The sequence below is a fragment of the Mus pahari genome, chromosome 21 (assembly GCF_900095145.1).
Source record: "Mus pahari chromosome 21, PAHARI_EIJ_v1.1, whole genome shotgun sequence".
NCBI lineage: Eukaryota > Metazoa > Chordata > Mammalia > Rodentia > Muridae > Mus > Mus pahari.
In genome coordinates, this window is record NC_034610.1 from 19,102,480 (window position 1) to 19,121,782 (window position 19,303).

The 19,303-nt window shown below is 52.9% G+C and overlaps 2 protein-coding genes across 2 annotated transcripts; both read right to left on the reverse strand.

Moving 5' to 3' along the window:
• Positions 1-3,441: 3,441 nt before the first annotated feature.
• Amdhd2 (amidohydrolase domain containing 2) lies at positions 3,442-13,473 on the reverse strand. The gene is made up of 11 exons (XM_021221260.2): positions 13,310-13,473; positions 12,905-13,041; positions 12,686-12,825; positions 6,548-6,602; positions 6,218-6,430; positions 6,053-6,141; positions 5,827-5,971; positions 5,649-5,756; positions 5,436-5,504; positions 4,309-4,410; positions 3,442-3,837 (listed from the first exon to the last, which is right to left on the reverse strand). Exons 1-11 carry the CDS (start codon positions 13,390-13,392, stop codon positions 3,749-3,751), a joined length of 1,230 nt encoding a protein of 409 aa, XP_021076919.1. The 5' UTR covers positions 13,393-13,473; the 3' UTR covers positions 3,442-3,748.
• Positions 13,474-13,590: 117 nt separating this feature from the next.
• Positions 13,591-18,639, reverse strand: Atp6v0c (ATPase H+ transporting V0 subunit c). The gene is made up of 3 exons (XM_021221259.2): positions 18,400-18,639; positions 14,421-14,604; positions 13,591-14,330 (listed from the first exon to the last, which is right to left on the reverse strand). Exons 1-3 carry the CDS (start codon positions 18,476-18,478, stop codon positions 14,126-14,128), a joined length of 468 nt encoding a protein of 155 aa, XP_021076918.1. The 5' UTR covers positions 18,479-18,639; the 3' UTR covers positions 13,591-14,125.
• Positions 18,640-19,303: the final 664 nt, after the last annotated feature.

Consider the following 19,303-nt stretch of genomic DNA (forward strand, 5'->3'; position numbering starts at 1 on the left):
ATAAGAGCACCCGACTGCTCTTCTGAAGGTCTGGAGTTCAAATCCCAGCAACCACATGGTGGCTCACAACCATCTGTAACAAGATCTGACGCCCTCTTCTGGAGTGTCTGAAGACAGCTACAGTGTACTTACATATAATAAATAACTCTTAAAAAAAGAAAAAAAAAAAGAGTGGTTAAAGTGGGGCTGGAGATGGCTCAGTGGTTAAGAGTGCTTGCTGTGTGCTCTTCCAGAGGACCCTGGTTCAATTCCCAACACCCACGTGGCAGCTAATAGCCATCTGTAACTTCAGTCCCCCAGGGGACCCAATGCCGCCTTAGGCACTACACTACACAGTACCTATGTGGTGCTCAGACATGAGTGCAGGCAGAGTACCCACACACACAATAAAGTAAAAAGAGAGTGGTGGTGACGTGGGCAGAAGGATTGGTTCAGAGGTTAAAAGCACTGCTCTTAATAAAGGACCCGAGTTCAGTCCTCACATCAACATCAGCAGCTCACAACTACCTGTAACTACAGCCCCCAGGATGCCCCATGCTTCCAGCCCCCAGTGGCAGATGTCTATACATATATACATGTGTACATAACTAAAGCTTTTAACTGGTTAAGGGACCAGATGGAGAGTTCTGTGGTCAACAGGACCTGAATTCAGCTCCCAGCATCCATCCTCTGTAACTCTCCCTCCAGGAGACATTCTCTCCTGGCCCCTCGCTCCAGGAGACCCAACATTCTCTCCTGGCCTCCTTGGGCACCTGAGACCCGACATTCTCTCCTGGCCCCTCGCTCCAGGAGACCCAACATTCTCTCCTGGCCTCCTTGGGCACCAGGAGACCTGACATTCTCTCCTGGCCCCCTTGGGCACCAGGAGACCCGACATTCTCTCCTGGCCCCCTTGGCACCCTGATGCACATAAATGAACATACATATTCTTTTTTAATTTAAAAAAAATTTTTTTGAGCCGGGCCAGGCGTGGTGGCACACGCCTTTAATCCCAGCACTGGGGAGGCAGAGGCAGGCAGATTTCTGAGTTCGAGGCCAGCCTGGTCTACAGAGTGAGCTCCAGGACAGCCAGAGCTACACAGAGAAACCCTGTCTCGAAAAACAAACAAACAAAAATGTTTTTTTGAGAAGAGGTCTCTCTACATAGCCCTAGCTGTCCTGGAACTCACTCTGTAGATCAGGCCTCCCTCAAACACAAAGATTCTGTCTCTGCCTCCTGAGTGCAAGGATTGAAGGCATGTTAAAAATATTTTAAGTGGATTCAGTGGTAAATTTTGGGTGTGGGGATGTAGCTCAGTTGAGATTGCTTGCTTATCATGAGACACTGGACTCAACCTTCAGCACCAAATACAATGGCTGTGTGGTACACACCTGAAGGTGGCAAAAGGGGGATCAGACAAGCCTCGGCTACACAAGACATTTCAGTCTGCCGAGACTGTGGTACCCAGGCTGACCCCCAACTTGCTATACAGCTAAGGCCAGCCTTGAACTCCTGCCTCCTGCCTCTGTCTTCCAAGAGGACTACCAGCATGTACAACTATGCTGAGCATCTTTATTCTTTTTAAAGATTTGTTCTTATTATTTCTAATTATACGTATGTGAGCACGTCTGTGTGCAGGGATGTACCAGTGCCCTCACAGGTCAGAAGAGTCAGAGCACCCTGAACCCTGAGTCCTAAGCAAGCCATTAACATAGGCCCAGGGGCTTGAACACAGGTTCTCTGGACAAACAATAAGTGCTCTTAAAACACTGAGCCATCTCTCCAGCCCCATCTTTTTGCTTGTTTGTTATTTTTTTGTTTTGTTTCGAAACAAGGTTTCTCTGTGTAGCCCTAGATGTCCTGGAACTCACTCTGTAGACCAGGCTGGCCTCAAATTCAGAAATCTGCCTGCCTCTGCCTCTCAAGTGTTGGGATTAAAAATATCACCACTACCCACTTTAAAAAAGGAAAAAAAGAAAATAATAATCCAAATAATAATCTCCCAGCTGTTCTGCCAACAGGCAAACCTGCTTGACTCTGTCCTCTGCTGGGGCAGCCTCTTTGCCTCACAACCTTCCCAGTGCTGGCTCCCTCATTTCTGGGCAACCCCACAACACACAGCTCATTCGTCTGAGCCCCTCCTGACTGTCCATCCAGAGCAGCTGCATGAATCCACTGAGAGTGGATCTGGGCAGAGCAGGGCCAGCTTTGTACTAGAAATAGAACTCAGGACCGTGTGCACGTGAGACCAGCTCTCTACTACAGAACTGCACCTTTGCCCTTCAGGCTGAGTCCTGGTCAACATTCATGAAGAGTTTGAGAGTGAGACCTTCTGCCAGTAGGAGGTTTCCACAGGCTGCTGAGTCCTGATGGACTGGCCTCACGTGACACATGCTCCCCGGGTCCGTCATGGAGGGGTGTGGCTGTGGCGCAGACCCAGGTCCTCTTACTTACCTCTCCTCATTGAGGGAGGCTGCCATCATCCTGGCTTTCTTGGGTTGAGAGTGTACCTAGTGACTAGTGGGTGGTGGCTGGCCCTCATGTGCCCCTGCCTACCGGTTACTCTCCCCAGGCGGGTGGTGGCTGGCCCTCATGTGCCCCTGCCTACCGGTTACTCTCCCCAGGCTGTTGCTCTCAGACAGTGGGAGACCCGAGAGCATCTGATTTTGTCTGCATGTTTTCATTTTCTTTCTTCCCTTTTTAAAATATTATTTCAAGCTTTGGCCTGAAATCAGTTCCTTCAATGGGACCTCTATACAAGTGACCTGGGACATCTGTTTGAACCTCCTATTCCAAGGTATACTGTACATGACAGGGGAAAGACTCGCCCACCTATCTCAGAACCCAAATGCAAATTTTCCCAGACCTGACCTCCAACCCCTGGCACACACTCACACGTCGCAGCCATTCAGAGTCCAAAGAAGCCCCAAGCTTGTCCAGGGCCGTTTCCAGGCAGCCTGATAAACCACTCTCCCCGAGTGGGGGGCCCTCAGGCTAGGGTGCTCTTGCCCAGGTCGGCCTAACAGGACAAACAGAGCCACAAGGCCCAGAGTTGCCCACAAGCACTCACTAGGGAATGCCAGAGCCACCAAACACGGGAATGAGGCAAGGCTTGTCAAAGCCATTTGGGGTCTTTGAAAGACACCGCCACAGGGGATGGAACTTTTGATTCTCTAAGATGGTGCCAGGCAGGTCTGGCAGGTCAGGGAGCAATGGGTGGAGTCCTGGGCCCAAACTGGAGGCCCTTAGGGCACCCATTCCAGCAGTTACCGCTAAATTACCCCAGGCCCCAAGCCAGCATGGATACACTTGAACTTTGCAGCGGAGAGCTTGGAGCTATGGCCTCCATCTGCCCATCTATCTAGCTCAGAGTCAGCCACCCATCACAGTCTCCAGCCTCATTGAGGGGCTTCCCTTCAAACTCCTCCCACCCACTTCCAACCCTAACACCTTCCTGGGGGTCTATAGGCCTCAAAACAGATCTGACCTACAGAGAAGCTCCCACATAGCATCCAGCTCTTCCAGGTCCCAGGTCTCAGGGCAACAGCAGAGACACCAGCAGCCTGCTGAACACAAGCATAGCTCAAAGCATGACGCAGACGAGGCAAGTCCCGCTGTCTGTATTTATCCAAGCCACTGCCTCCACTCCAGGAGTGATGACTGAGGTTCTGTTTTAGACATAGGGCAGGGCTCTCAGCTTGCTCCCTGGAGACCAGCTCCGTGGACTGCCTGGCCTCTCCAAGTGTCCTTTCCAGCCAAGACCCTCAGTCACGGCCCAGCTTCCTCTGCCTGCCACACCAGTTCACCAGAGATGTAAGTGGCATGGACATGGAGAGTGTCGTCGAGCACCACAAAGTCTACGGCAGAACCAGAGGGTAAGAGGAGACAGTAGAGTGGCCCATACCCTACTGTGGGATCATTCACAACTCAGCCCAGGAAGAAAACTGAGGCCGTCCAGGAGTGTAATCTAGACTGGTGGGGGAGCTGGATGCAAGAGTATCAATTTGGCACAGCGGGAGGTCCCTGTAACCCTCACATGGCCTAATATTATATGCCAGAAAGCCAGGACAAAAGCCAGTGTGGTAGCACATGCTTGTAATCCCACGACTCAGGACCGCAGGCCAGTCATGGCTATATGATAAGACCCCATCTCAAAAACAAAGCGAACAAAAAAGTAAGGGCCAGTCAGCAGATGACTGAGTCAGTAAAGGCACTTGCCTCCACACCTGACTTAGGTTGAACCCCGTGACTCACATGGTAGGAGAGAACCAACTATAAGCTGCCCGTGCGGGGAGTGGCCCCGGACTCACCCCTGCATGGGGACTCACCTGCATCAGCACCAAAGTCCAGGCTCCCCTTGGTCTTCTCCAGCCCCAGCATCTGGGCAGGGTGGAGGGATGCAGCTTCCAGAGCGGACTCCACACTACAGCCTGCTCAGGAACACATCTCGGTGAGCATCCACAACCCCTCCCGCAAGCAAGTCCAAGTTTCAGCTTTTAGGGAATTGGCTTGGGAATGGCCGGGATTCTGCAGCAGCTTAGGATGGTCCCTAACGCCCGTAGCTGGAGGAGACACTATTCATCCCTCCCTTCTCCAGCCCTGAAGGGAACCTATACTTTCAACAGACCAGACATGGGGCATCAGCTAGGGTGTAGTCAGGGTTGTATGATCATAGACCCTATTGCCTACTTCTAATAAAAAAAGCCACCGGGCGGTGGTGGCGCATGCCTTTAATTCCAGCATTTGGGAGGCAGAGGCAGGCAGATTTCTGAGTTTGAGGCCAGCCTGGTCTACAGAGTGAGTTCTAGAACAGCCAGGGCTACACAGAGAAACCCTGTCTTGAAAAACTAAAAAAAAAGTCATACCTGGGCAACCAAGGCCACCAATGCAGCTGTCAAATGGGACCCTGTATTCTTAGCGAGGCCTAACCTGAAGCCCTATTCCTTCCTGCATCACTTCTTGCCGGAACACAGCTATCTCCTCTGTCCCAAGCCACCCCGGCCCATTTTCTCTAAATGCAACCCTGACACTGTCCACATTCAGAGTGACACTCAACCTTGAGATGCTGCCAGATATCTGGGAGGTCCCTGCAGAACCTGCTCAAGGTCCCAGGAAGCCACTTTCACTCCACCGTCCATACTGCCCTCGCAGGCTACTACTATTCCACAGGTCTAGTCCTTGGCCTTTCTGGGAGCAATGTGATCCTGCTGCTGCAAGAGGTCACAGCTTCACGCTGTTCACCATCCTGGCTCCAATGACTGGCTACTCGCCATTCCTCCATACAAGCCTGAGCTCTACTTGGGAATGAGCACGGTCATTTCAATCTTCGAGCCACCTCCCAGGTTCCAGGTACTTAGAGGATGTCAGCACAGAGCTCCAATCTCCCTGCCTCCCTTCTAGCTTCCTCTAGGTACAGCCTCTACCCTCAGACACCCAGGAACACCAGCCAACTGACCTGTAGCCTGCAGGAAATGCCGGACGCACACATCCATGGGGGCTATGCTGCCACCCAGTGTCTTGGTGCCTTGGAAGCAGAGAGGCCAGAATTGGAAGAGGGAATTGCTGTGGGACTGGCAGTCCAGTGGACACACAGGGCATACCCCAGTTCTGCTCCCACTCCAGGGAGGAGCCAAGTGACCATACATATGTTGACACAGGAGTCACTCACCTGCGATGTATGCTATTAGCCCATCTACCTCCACCTCCTGCTGTCCCAGCGTATGGCGGCCATTGCCCAAGCCCAGGGCAGGGACAGCATCAGTGACCAGCACCAGCCCTGGGGGAGAAGGTGGCTCAGGACCTGGACAGCTGTTATCCTACCTGCCCTACCCTGCCCAGTTACTCACCCTGGGGATGGGCCCGGTGAGCAATGCGCAGAGCTGCAGGGTTGGTATGTATGCCATCGGCAATCATCCCATAGAAGATGCAGTGGCCTGGGGGCAGCTGGTCACTGGTCAGGAGTCCTACTATGCCTGGGTCACGGTGGTGGAACTGAGCAGGGCAGAGGGAAATACTGAGTGACAACAGTGGCCACTGAGTCCCCTTCCTCCCAGGAGTAGGTGTGACACTCACAGGCAACATGGCATTGAAGAGGTGAGTAATAAAGGTGGCCCCACTCTGCACTGCCACTTCTGCAGCCCGCAGGTCAGCCACCGAGTGCCCTGCGTGGGGACCTGAGGTCAGTTTCTGCAGCAGTGGAGCACCATGAGCAGACAACCCGGACGAGAGGCCTCTTACCTAGAGACACTCGGATGCCTTGGGCTGTCAGTGCCTGGATCACCTCATGGCTCCGGTCTAGTTCAGGGGCAAGTGTCACAATGCAGACGTTGTCCAGGGGCCCATATGTGGCCAATACATCATGAAAAGCATTGGCTTCAAAGGAGCGGAGATAGGCCTCAGGGTGTGCACCCCGCTTTTCCCGGCTGATGAATGGGCCCTCCAAGTGCACCCCTGAGGGAAGAGGCAAAGGTAGTTCTAGCAGGCATTCCCACCTAGCAGCCCCACCCCAGTCCCTCAAACCTGCCCTCCCTTCCCAACTGGGCATTTTGAAAGGAGTCAACCACTCACCGAGGACCCCTGCGCCATGGGGACCTCCACTCTTCACAGGGATCTGCGGAAGGACCTGGGGGGAACCAGCTGTTAAAGCCCTGCCCCCACAGCCCAGCACCCAGAGGCCACAGCCCAACCAAGGTCAGATCCTCATCCGACCCAGCCCAGCCCTACTGCCCTTCCCCACAGGAGCTGAAGATGAAGGCCCGCCTCCCCCAGTGCTCAGGTGCAGGAAGACAAGGCAACAGGGAATACTTGATGACCTACCCCAAGGAGGGGGGAGGGGAAGCATTCCCAGGCCACAGAAGCGTAAGGACTGCTCTAAACTGTTCTGGCCTCCACAGTCGCTTTAGCCACACAGCTAGAATACAGAAGCCAAACTCTTGGGAAAAAAATTACTACAGCCTCCCTAAGCTGCAGAATAAGGAAGCCAGGATCGGGGGATGGGGGGGGGTATGAGGAAGACAGGGCAGGATGGGGGGGTGGGAGCAGGAGGAAGACAGGGCAGGATGGGGAAATGGGGGGCAGGAGGGAGACAGGGCAGGATGGGGGGGTGGGGGCAGGAGGAAGACAGGGCAGAAGCAGAGGGCTGGAAGGAACTCTGTGCAGATGGGATAGGGCTTAGCACCGCAGCCCAGCCCACTCTGATCAGGATGGTCACAGCCTTAGGAAAGAGTTAGAAGCCTTGGAGATGACCCAGTATAGCCATAACCCTCCTTCCAGACCCTCTAGCTACACAAGTCCTCAGTCCAAAGAGTGACACCCTCTGTCCTGGCTGGCTTTGTGTGTCAACTTGACACAGGCTGGAGTTATCACAGGGAGCCTCAGGTGAGGAAATGCCTCCATGAGATCCAGCTATAGGGCATTTTCTCAATTAGTGATCAAGGGGGAAGGGCCCCTTGTGCGTGGTACCATCTGTGGGCTAGTAGTCTTGGGTTCTATAAGAGAGCAGGCTGAGCAAGCCAGGGGAAGCAAGCCAGTAAAGAACATCCCTCCATGGCCTCTGCATCAGCTCCTGCTCTCTGACCTGCTTGAGTTCCAGTCCTGCATCCTTTGGTGATTGACAGCACTATGGAAGTGTAAGCTGAATAAACCCTTTCCTCCCCAACTTGCTTCTTGGTCATGATGTTTGTGCAGGAATAGAAACCCTGACTAAGACACCATCCCTGTCAATTACCCACCCACAATAAAAGGGTTCTTAAGTTGGGTATGGTAGTGCACCCCTACAATCCTAAGCACTTGGTAGGCAGAGCGCAGGGCAGCCTCAGCTACTTAAATAGTTCAAGGCTAGCCTAGGCTACATGATACCCTGTCTCAAATTAAACGAAACCAACCCCACACTTAGATCTGAGAACACAGAACGAGAGAAGGGCAGTCAGTCAGGGTCTGGGAGACAATTAGGTGGACTCCAGATACATTTCAGATGGAGAGGACCCAGGAAACTCAGGCCTCACGGAGCTGGCACCATGAGAAACAGGCTGGGGTGGAGCTGGAAGGAGCCTCAGTGGAGGCAAGTGAGGTGCGATGCAAACATTGAGGCTATGCTCTTTGGGCTCTCAGAACAGCTAGCTCTAAGTAAAACAAGACCCTTCCCAGAGACAGGGCCTTGGCAGCACAACTAGGGGTGCCTCACACAGCTCCTCCAAAAAAAACCTAGGGGTTCCTAGTGGCCTGCTAATGCCAGCCATTAAACAGAGGCCACACTGGGCTCCCGGAGGAGCAGAAGAAGGAATGCCAACAAGATGACCAGGCCAGTAGTGACAACATGCTAAGAGGGGGCAGAAGAAAACTCCCACATTGATAGCCTCAGGCAATGAGAGGCCTTAAGTCCAAGAAGCCAGAACAGGATGTCGAGAGCAACACAAGCTCTTCGAAACCCAAAGGCATGCAAAAATCCCACGGGATCAACTCCAAGAGAGAAGCTGAAGAAACCTCTAGAAAGTGGAGCCAAGGGCTGGTGAGATGGCTCAGTAGGTAAGAGCACCCGACTGCTCTTCAGAAGGTCCAGAGTTCAAATCCCAGCAACCACATGGTGGCTCACAACCATCTGTAACAAGATCTGATGCCCTCTTCTGGAGTGTCTGAAGACAGCTACAGTGTACTTACATAAAAAATAAATAAATCTTAAAAAAAAAAAAAAAGAAAAGAAAGTGGAGCCAAGAAAAAGGTGAGAAAAAAATCTAGAAAGCCCAAAACTAGACTAGTGGGGCTCCCGTAGAGTGACAGTGACATGGAAAATGGTCACTAAGGAAACCCTTCAATAGAAGAAGCTTTGAAGTCGGGCAGTGGTGGCGCACGCCTTTAATCCCAGCACTTGGGAGGCAGAGGCAGGCAGATTTTNGAGTTCGAGACCAGCCTGGTCTACAGAGTGAGTTCCAGGACAGCCAGAGAAACCCTGTCTCAAAACAAACAAACAAATAAACAAAAAAGGGAAGAAACTTAGAAAGCTTCTAGCCCAACTTCTCACCATGTCCAGCAGAAAGCAAAATTGATAAACACGCTATTCCCATGTAACACCCTGAGATGTCAGGCCTAGGGACAAATAAAGATCTTATGAGTTTCTAGAGAGAAGGTGGCCACTCAGAATGGATCAGGAAAACAAGTAAATGGCTTCCTACTTCTTAGCTACATGTCACATGCCTCCAATCCCAGCATTCAAGAGGCAGATGTAGGATCTCTGTGAGTTCAAGGCCAGCCTGGCCTACATGGAGAGTTCTAGGACAGCCAGGGATACACAGAGACTTGGTCTTAAGAAACAACAAAAATAAGATAGGAGACACATCACTGCTTTTAATTCTAGAGAGGCTGGACGTAGTGGAGTGCATCTGTTGTCCCCATACAGGAGATCGTCTGAGCCCAGGGGTTAGAGATCAGTCTACAGTAAAGAGAGACGCTCTCCCAAGATTAAAAGGGTAAAGTGCAGGAGCCCGGGGCTTGGAGACAAACTGCACTGGTAGAGCACCTGCTGGCACGTACAAGGCCCTGGGCGCAATCCCTCAGCACCATAGCCGAAAGTTTAGTTTATGAGTGCTTGCATAAATGTTTGTTACGCCACAGGCTTGCCTGGTTTCTGTAGAGCCTGAGGGAGTGGCAAATTCCCGGAAACTGGAGTTACAGGCAGTTATGAGCTACATGGTATGGGTGTTGGGAACCAAACCTGAGTCCTTTGCAAGAGCAAGTGTTCTTAGCTGTTTGCCAGCCCCAAACACAAATTTTCTTACCTTCACCTCTAATCCAAACCATGGATCAGGAAAACAAAAGTATAGCTAGGAGTGGTGGCACATGCCTTTAATCTCAGCACTCAGAAGGTAGAGACAAGCCGACCTCTGTGGTTCTAGGACAGCCTGGTCTGCACAGTGCATTCCAGGACAGCCAGGGGATCAAAAACAAACAGGGGCTGGTGAGATGGCTCAGCGGGTAAGAGCACCAACTGCTCTTCCAAAGGTCCTGAGTTCAAATCCCAGTAACCATATGGTGGCTCACAACCACCTGTAAAGAGATCTGACGCCCTCTTCTGGAGTGTCTGAAGACAGCTACAGTGTACTTACATATAATAAAAANAAATAAAAAAAGTTTAAAAAAACAAAAACAGGGGGCTGGTGAGATGGCTCAGTGGGTAAGAGCACCCGACTGCTCTTCCGAAGGTCCAGAGTTCAAATCCCAGCAACCACATGGTGGCTCACAACCATCCGTAACAAGATCTGACGAACTCTTCTGGAGTGTCTGAAGACAGCTACAGTGTACTTACATATAATAAAAATAAATAAATCTTAAAATAAATAAATAAATAAATCTTTAAAACAAACAAACAAACAGACAGACAGACAAACAGAGACTAAAGACAGGACTAAAGGGATGGCTGGGCGCTTAAGAGCCTGTCCTACTCTGACACAGGGGTCTGGGCTGGTTCAGTTCTAAGTAATCAGATATTCACACGCAGACATACAAACCTACATAGAATTAAAAATGATTAATCTTCAAAGAAGCAGCAGCAGTGGCCACCACCAGATGGCTTAGTACCTTAAAGACCAAGCAAAGAGCCAGGCATGATAGTGTGTCAGAGTCTGAGACAAAGGGTCAAAGTCAGCCCCAACTACAAAACAATCTGAGCTTTCCTGAGTCCTTGACTCAAAGCAAATTTAAAAAGAAAAGAAAAGAAAACAAACAAACAACAACAAAAGAACAGGCAAAATGGCTGAGTGGGTAAAACAAACTTGCCAACAAGCTATCTCATGACCTGAGTTGATTTCCCAGGATCCAAAGACTGGAAGGAGAGCTATGATGCCCACAAGTTGTCCTGACATCTGCTTGCATACCATGCACTGCACGCATGCAGGCCCACATAGGCGCTTGTGCTCACACACTCACATACACATTCACTCACATATACTCACACACACTCACTCACACACACTCACTCACATACACACACACACACACTATTTTCTAGAAGAGCACTTTGAAAGGCAAAGTGAGAGCATGCAGCAGAGACAACAAGATAAACGAGGTTGGAGAGGAAGGGAATGATGAATCAGGGGTGGGCAGGGTGGCAGACATTCTGTCTGAGGTGCCTGACCTTCATCAGCTAACAGATCTGAAGCAGAAAAGGAAGGCATCAGACCTGTCCTCTTGAAGCATAGGCTACAAGAGTAAACCTTAGAGACAGAGCAGGTAGTTTCAATGAACCGGACCTTGATGAAGATACCCAAAGCTCCTCGGTGAGAAGAGCCCTGGAGGAAGTTAGGGACACATAGGGAAGGTGTTTGAGGGTAGGTCTCCTGATGTCTAGTGCAACGGGGTATTTTGTTTTTAAACTCAAAGCTGCCCAGACTCGGCCATTACCTCCTACCTGCTTCCCAAGGCCTTTAGTCTAAAAGTGTTTTCTGAGAGTCTGTGAGGTAGGTGGACTACAGTGGGGCACCAGGGAGAAAACCTTAGGACTATGAGCCAAGGGAGAGCCTTACACCATGCCAGTCAAGCTGCAAGAAAACATAGTGGTGGGGAAGGAGTGTGGGGGCGGGGCTCACAGGAGAGCAAGGCCTTCCTGGAAGAGCCCTGGAGGACCTGGCACACCCACACTGGCAGCTTAGCCGCTAGCGAGGGAACGGTAGAAGGGGGCACATCCTGACACTTGTCACCTTGATAGATGACTCTGGGTTTTGTGAGAGATCAGCTGGGAGAACCAAGTACCTTTCTGCAGTAGGACCATTGTAACCGTGGAGTGGGAGCACTGTGGGAAAGTTCCAAAAAGACATCCCTTGTTGACATTCAAGGAATGCTTGACATTGTCAACCACCCACTGACTGTTCGCACTCTCCATTTAATGGAACTGAGGCTCAGAAGTGAGTAAGATTGTCTTGAGTCTTCCAAGGGTGGCAAGTCAAGGGGCCAGAGTGAAGCCCATGTAGCCAGGGCACAGCCCACACTCAATACCCACAGCTCCCTCCTCTGCTTCTGTGTCTACACACCCAGAAAGGAAGCCACGGGCAACCACACACTCCCTAATCCTGTCCTGGAAGAAAAACTGGCTGCGGCGATTGACAACAGGAACAAAGAAAATCCATTCGAGTACGGATAACAGCATTCATTTACTAAATTCATCAACTACGTTGTGTAAGAGAATACCACGTTTTTAAAGCAAGAGTTCAGGTCTAAGGGATAAGCCCACAGAGAACACACAAACTGTTCTTGAATGGTGTTGAAGACAGCAACCTAAACAAGCTTCGGGAAAACTGGGAGAGCCTTATATGAAATTTGGAACAAAGACAACAGACCTCCTGCTAAGATAGAAGGTGGAAGGATGAGGACAGAAGCCACTACACAGCGACAGCAGCTCTTTCTGAAAGGCTTTTTCATGTGAGTCACACAGCAGAAGCAGGTTAGGGAGGAAGAGCCAGACAAGAGACAATGGCTGTGGCAGAATTCCAGGCGTCCTTAGTTCAGGAGGTCCAGAGGCTGCCTACAGGGCGTTGGGAGGGCGTGGCAGATGAGAATGGTGACAGGACAACAGCACTGGCAGTTGCAGAGACCAGGCAGAATCCAACTGAAAGTGAGGCGGACTCCCTCGGACCCAGGTCCAGGAAGTCAGATTCGGGTGAAGGAAGTGGTACCTCCCTGAGGGCCCCTTTGCTCAGGGGTAGAACAGCCTCATCTCACCTTGTGATAAACCTCTGGTGGGGAGGTGACCAGGGTGGGACAGAAGGAGGTGACACCGTGGGACAGGAGCCTCCGGGCCACTAGGGCGACCCCCGAACCCACGTCCTCCGTGGCCTTGGAGAAGTCAACACCAAATCCACCTGTGGCCACAGAAAACAAGGCGGTAGCAGGGCGCTCAGAGCTCCTGCCCTGGACTCCCTGGCCCGAGCCAGGCCGCACCGTTGATCTGCACATCGATAAAGCCAGGCGCCAGGATGCGGCCTCCGCAGTCCCGCTGCTCATCAGCCATACGCCTCTCCTCAAAAAACAGCTTTTCTGGGTCCAGGATTCGGCCCCCGCGCACCCACAGATCCTCCCTGAGGGCAGAGTAGTAGGCACTTGGATCACCACCAGGCCCTGAAACCAAACCCCAGTTCTATCTCGCACCCAGCTTGTCCCTGCACCCACTCTTCTACTTGGTCCGGGCCACACACCCACCAAAGCCCTGCCCTCCACATCCCTGGGTCCCCGACACAGCTCTGCCCCTTTCAGGGCTTATGCCCTACACTGTCCCCATCTCTGCACCCCGCACTGGCGTATCATCAGCTCTATACCCAGCCTAAGCCTGCACCATGCAGCCCAGACCTGAGGAGCGTGCCGCCACGCAGGATGCGGCAGTTGGTGAACTGAAGCACCGGGGCCCCCGCTGCGCACTGCCCGCTACGCATCGTGAGTCGCGCTGAACCCAGCAAGCTTTGGGCGCAAGCCGGCAGTGGCCGGAGCAGCGGTAATCGGAAGCTGGGCCAGGTCGCATCACGTGACTCTCAGCTGAAGGGGCTACCACGTGGGCCCAGCGGCCACGTGACGACGACCACGTGACAAATCCCTGCCAGGCCCGCCCACAGAAGCGCCAGAACACAAGCCAGTCACATCTGAGAACTTTATTGGACACAGCTGGAGCCAGCTCTGAGCAGCAGCACTCTACCCTTCACCCTGGCTGTTGAGGGCTGGGGGGAGGGCGGCTCCATCCAAGGAGTCTCAGCAACAGGAACCCCACAAGGCAACAGTCTACTAATGATTACTATAGAGTTGGGGAGACAGAGCTGCTCCACAGACGCATGAATAGGTCAAATCTTTTATAAATAAACATCCAGTGAGGAGAAAAATGACAACTCTTGTTCATTCTTATACACAAGGAGCACTCTAGGGCGATGGGCGGGGCAACCAGAGGCTGACTTCGTCACTGGGCAGGGGCCTGGGTGGGAGATGAGTGGGCCCGTATGTCCACAGCACGGAGCAGTAGGGGCAAGGCGGGGGCGACAGACAATGGGCACTAGGACACTGCACATTTACAAGACCAACTACTGAGGGGCGGCTGCCCGTGCATGTGTCAGGCTGTTCCTTCTGGAATGAGGAGGGGTGATCTTTACATCCTATCCTGTGACTGATGGTGGAAAAGGACTACTTTGTGGAGAGGATTAGGGCCACGATGAGACCGTAGAGGCCAAGCACCTCCGCAAAGATGAGGATCAGGATCATGCCCACGAACAGTCGAGGCTGCTGGGCAGTGCCCCGAACACCAGCATCTCCGACGATGCCAATGGCAAAGCCAGCAGCCAGGCCACTCAGCCCCACACTCAGGCCAGCGCCCAGTTGAAGAAAACTCCTGGGGAGAGAAGAGACACAGGTTGTCAGCGATTTGCCTGTCCACAGGACAATGAAGCTCCTCACCTGGGAGGAAAGGCCCTGCACCCACCTGTAGAGGGTGATGCCATCAGTCAGGGAGTTAGCGATAAGTACTGCCACCACCAGGCCGTAGATGGCGATGATCCCAGCCATAACCACTGGGATGATGGACTTCATGATCAGCTCTGGCCTCATGACCGACATGGCTGCGATGCCAGTGCCACTCTTGGCTGTGCCATAGGCAGCTCCCATGGCTGTGGGAGGAGACAGTGAGTGAGCCCAGAGCAGCTTTTTTCCATTCTGCTCCCCAGGTTCCCACCCATCAGAAGAACTGAGACAGGCAGCCAAGCAAGAGCCCCCTGAAAAGAGCTGTCACCATGGCCACTTCTCTCTCCCCACTAGCAGAGCCATACCTCCAACTTCCTGCTCTACTTCTGCCTGCAGTACTTCCTGTGGTCATGGGGGCTCTTGCTTGCTGTGAAACCAGACTTTGTTCCCTAGCACTCCCCTTCCCTAGCTTGTGACCTCTGGCAACATAGTCACGTGGAAGAGGCGGCTGGGCTATGGAGAGCCTTGCTTGAGACTCTGGCAATCCCTGTCCCACACCCTAAGCTCCAGGCACTTCTAGCATAAGAGCTACATCTCAGCTGCCCAGAGGCCACGCCAGTGTCAATCAGTCCCTTCAAGCCTTCCCAGTCAGGACAACAGAGTTATATCTGTTTCTTCTGGTATTGCTCCCCCACTTCAACCTCTCCAAGAGAGACTGCTACCCTTCCGGACTTTTGTTTCCCTCTCCTATCTTCAGGTCTTGAACTCCAATTCTTCTCATTTCCGCCACTTGTCTTCAGACCCTATGAGAAATACTGAGCTACTAATATGGCTGACCCTGGCAGCCTCCAAAATCTTTGCCCAGGGCACCCACACCATGGCCATTGTGAGGGAAATTGTATATAACCCAATACACAGAAAACAACATGGGCCAGAGGTAAAAGGGACATGAGCAGACCCAGCCCTCCTCTATATGACTTATGGATCTCACGGAACCACAAAATGTCTACTGTGTGCCCAGCACTGAGTAGGGCAAAAGTCAGAGACCTCTGCCTTCTCAGAGCTCAGGAACAGCAAGAAGACAGTAACCCAACACAACAACAGCATATTCAGCAAGGAAAGAGAAAAGGCCGTCGGGAGCTATGGTGAGGGGAGGAGGTCTACAAACAGATCATAGAAACAGACCAAGTATATATATGGGAAGGTGATAAAGCAAGCAGCAGAGGAAAACGCGACAAAGGGCAAGGTTCTTGACAGCACATTTAGACACCATGCACGACAGACAGTGCTAGATGAGATCAACTGGAAGAAGCAGGATAGACAGCTCGTCTTTTCTACAGCACTCTTAGATGCCCAGACACTGCCCAACAAAGACTTGCATCTTCAATCCCTGAGTCTACTTCAAGAGGTATTTCCTGGAACCGTTCTGGTCACAGTACATTTCTTGGGCCCTACTGGAAGTCAAGTCCATGCTGAGCTGTATCCCTTAGTACAAGTTCGTGTTCCAAGGGCTCCTACTCCTGAGGCATGCTGTGAAGGTGGGACCTCAGCACAACTCTGTACCCCAAAGGGAGATACTCCAAGAAAGGTGAATCAGGTCCTCCCCCAAGTCCAGATCATGGAGCTGAGGATGGGTGACAAGAAGACGGAGGATGGAAAACAGGGACACAGTCAGGGATCAGGGCAAAAGGAGGAAAAGAGTGAGCCCAGGCCCAGACAGCAGCAGCTGCCGAGAGGACCAAGCCCGATAGGATGCAGAAGGGAGACCTGCTGAGAATGTCCATGGAATGCGGCAAACAGCAGGGTCTGGAGGCACTTCCAGAAAATCAACAAAAACAGGGAGGAAGTCACAGAAAATGCAGAAAAGAAGTAACTGGCAGTTTCATGGAGAACATGATGAAGAAAGAACAGGATATTTGTCATAAGAAAAAAAAGGGAAGTTAGAATGTGAGCATGGAACGGAGGCCTCAAGGATGCATTAAAGAACAATGGTCTGGAAACTTGGTTAGTTAAGTCCAAGGGAGACCAAGGGTCAGTCACTGAGACGAAGCTTGGAATTCTCCCAGCAGCAACATCAGAGGCCGGAAGGATTTCTTTAGGTAATGGGAGGACAAGACATTCTACACAATAGCATGCCTAAAAGGAAAAAAATGAACTCAGAAGGTGATTACTGGACAAGTAAGAGGCTAACCCCCACAGGACTGTGAGAAGCTGGTGTGAAGGACCAGAAGCTAGGGTCAGGCAAGAAAAGCTGAGGTCAGCAACAGTCAGCTTGCAATAGTGCAGACACACCTGTTGGCCAGCTTTAGTACATGCAAGGTCTTCATACAAGAGATCCTAGAAGCTGGGTGCAGAAAAAGAACTGTGGACAAATTTGGAGTTGTAGGAGCCATCGTGACAACCAGAGCATGACACCCACATGGTCAGGGATATTGCTGTGTTCCGAGACTCCTCCACTATCTGGGACACAGTAAGGACTCAAGAAAGATTTGCTGGATTAATTTATGAATGAGTGACAAAAATTAATCATAGGTGGCTAAAATTGGGGAACCTATGGACACATTATTCTGGGAGCAAAGAGCAGAAAACAATGCTTGGCAGCTTTTTCTAAGGAGACCTGAAATGTGGGAAGAGTTGTGGGGGAGAGGAGGGAAGGAGAAGTCCAGGCCACATCTCCCACCACAAATGATCACTTACCCCAATGCTGTGGCTACAGTAGGGCTCTCTCAGCAGCGCCTGACAGGCCCAGGCAGGGGAGGTCACCACTAACAGACAACCCTCTACCCCAATCTGCGCCCTACAGGTGTTTACAGTCAACAGACACTGTTTGGAGTTCAAACTCACCAAGTACCTGCACAGAGACCCAGCCTCTCCATTTGTCAGGTAGGGTGGGGCAGGGCGAGGTCAGTTAAGCCAAAGACCAGACCTTCTGGGGGGAGGCCCAGACCAGGCCAGACCAGTCCCCGGGGACTGTGACTTACCTCCCTCAAGCCCACATTCTTGGGTCTGGCCCAAAGCTTTTCTCCCAGGAAGGCCAATTTTCACTAAATTCGACACTGAAGAATTGTCAAGGCCTAACTTCAAAAGCAAGGTGCCATCAAGGGCCTTGCTAGGCTTTCCTTCTCTGGGCACGGAAGCATCGCCCAGCTCCAGCCCCTCACCCCCCCCCCAGAAGAGGAAGGTCATTCATTCACTCATCCATTCATTAGGTCCAGGGCTGAAGATCAAAGACGTAATCGTGTAAATGCTGGCACTCTAATGCCGCCCTCCCTCCACCCACCTCAAAGCCTAGATCCTCAGCAGCCATCCACTCAAGTGCTCCTTCCTAGGCCAACCCCACTTCCATAGGCTCTAACCTGAGTCCTTGCAGGTTCCCAGGACCAACCCCTCAGTCCAGTTTTCCTAACCAACCCACACCGATGACTTAACTATTGGGAAACCGAGACAAGCCTCAACCGGAAACACCTGCCTCACCCAGGGTAGAGACCCACCTGACCCCGGGCAGCTGGGCCGCCGTAAAAGCAGGGCTTGTGCGCCTTAGCGGGGACCCAGGCTCCCTCCAGCTCAGAGGCCAGGGACTCCCGTCCTGGGCCTGCCCCCGCCTACGGACTGGCGCCTTTCAAGATGCGATGTCACACCTGCCTGCAGAATGCGGGACGTAGAGCAGGCGCAGGAGAGGGCACAGCATCGCGCGCCGCCCCCCGCGCCCCCACCCCATCCTCATTCCTACTTCCCGGGACTAAGATGGCAGCCACACTGCCGCCCCACCCCCACAGGAGCGAGGCACAGGAGGCGGGCTGATAAGACCCGCAGCCCGACCAAGCCCTGTGCTCCACACACTCATCAGTCCCCACCGCCCCCCCAAACCTGCGCCCGTAAGGCCCGACACCCACATAGCCGGGAATGACGTCAGAGTGACGTCACGCCCAGCCCCCAGTGAGCAGCGGTCGAGAGTCCCGCATCGCTTCGGCATCCCCTGCTCCTCCTGCAGCGATGCTCACCGCTGAAGATCATGGCGGACGAGGCGCCCATGACACCGAAAAACGACGAATATTCGGGGTTGTTCTTGATGTCGGCCATGTCTGCAAGCAGGGAGAGGACAAGCTCGGCGGGCGGCGGCGGGCTAGGACAACGGGACGGCGAGCGAGCAGGCAAGCGGAGATCGTCGAGGCGGCGGCTGCGAAGGCGACCCCGCCAGTCAGGCGCTGCGCTCTAAATACCAGCACCGCAGAGCAAGATGGCGGCCGCGCTCGCGTCACATGATCGGGGCCCCGCCCCCACGGGCTGTACCACTGTGCGCCGGAGGGGGAGCGAGGCTCCAGGCTCGCCCGCAGCCCCTGGACAGTTTATGGGCCCCGCCACCAGCCCGCGGGGCTCGGGGCCCAACGCTCGGCCTTGCCTGGGTCTTCGCTGGCCCGCGGCTCCACGCAGTCGTCTTCTCGAACCCCACGGGTTTGGGGCCCACCGGCCCCCGGGGCGGGGCCGTAGCGCTCATATTAGCATACAGGGTGGAGCGAACGCTAGCCCGCCTTCTCTGCGGCTGCGCGGAGCTCACCGGTGTTCGAGTACCCGTATTCCTTTTCCCTGGGTTCCCTGCCCACGGACCTCAGGCACTCCTGCTTGCATAAGACTCGGGTTAAAGTAGTGACATCTAGCACCACTCCAGAACCCTATAACAGAAGAAATCCCTCGTGTTGGGCTTCGCTGTCTCCGCCAACCCCCAGGGATGCCACGCCCCACCTCGCCCGGCTTTAAAGTGCAAAAAACCCTAGGTGTTCTGTAGTCACCTTCTTCCATACTTAGGCCCACCGTATTCCCTTTAATTCCGGTGGTGGTTGTGGGTCCCTCACCTGACCCCCTCTTGCATAGGTGTCTGCCCACAAAGACGCAGGCATGACTGTTTTT

Coding starts and splice junctions, on each gene's coding strand:
- Atp6v0c (XM_021221259.2), bottom strand. CDS start 18,478: ATGGCCGACATCAAGAACAACCCCGAATATTCGTCGTTTTTCGGTGTC. Junction 14,605..18,399: donor GTCCGCCATGATCTTCAGCG/GTGAGCATCGCT, acceptor CTCCTCCCACAG/CCATGGGAGCTGCCTATGGC. Junction 14,331..14,420: donor GATGGCATCACCCTCTACAG/GTGGGTGCAGGG, acceptor TTCTCTCCCCAG/GAGTTTTCTTCAACTGGGCG.
- Amdhd2 (XM_021221260.2), bottom strand. CDS start 13,392: ATGCGTAGCGGGCAGTGCGCAGCGGGGGCCCCGGTGCTTCAGTTCACC. Junction 5,757..5,826: donor TCACCGGGCCCATCCCCAGG/GTGAGTAACTGG, acceptor CTTCTCCCCCAG/GGCTGGTGCTGGTCACTGAT. Junction 4,411..5,435: donor GCATTTCCTGCAGGCTACAG/GTCAGTTGGCTG, acceptor GTTCCTGAGCAG/GCTGTAGTGTGGAGTCCGCT.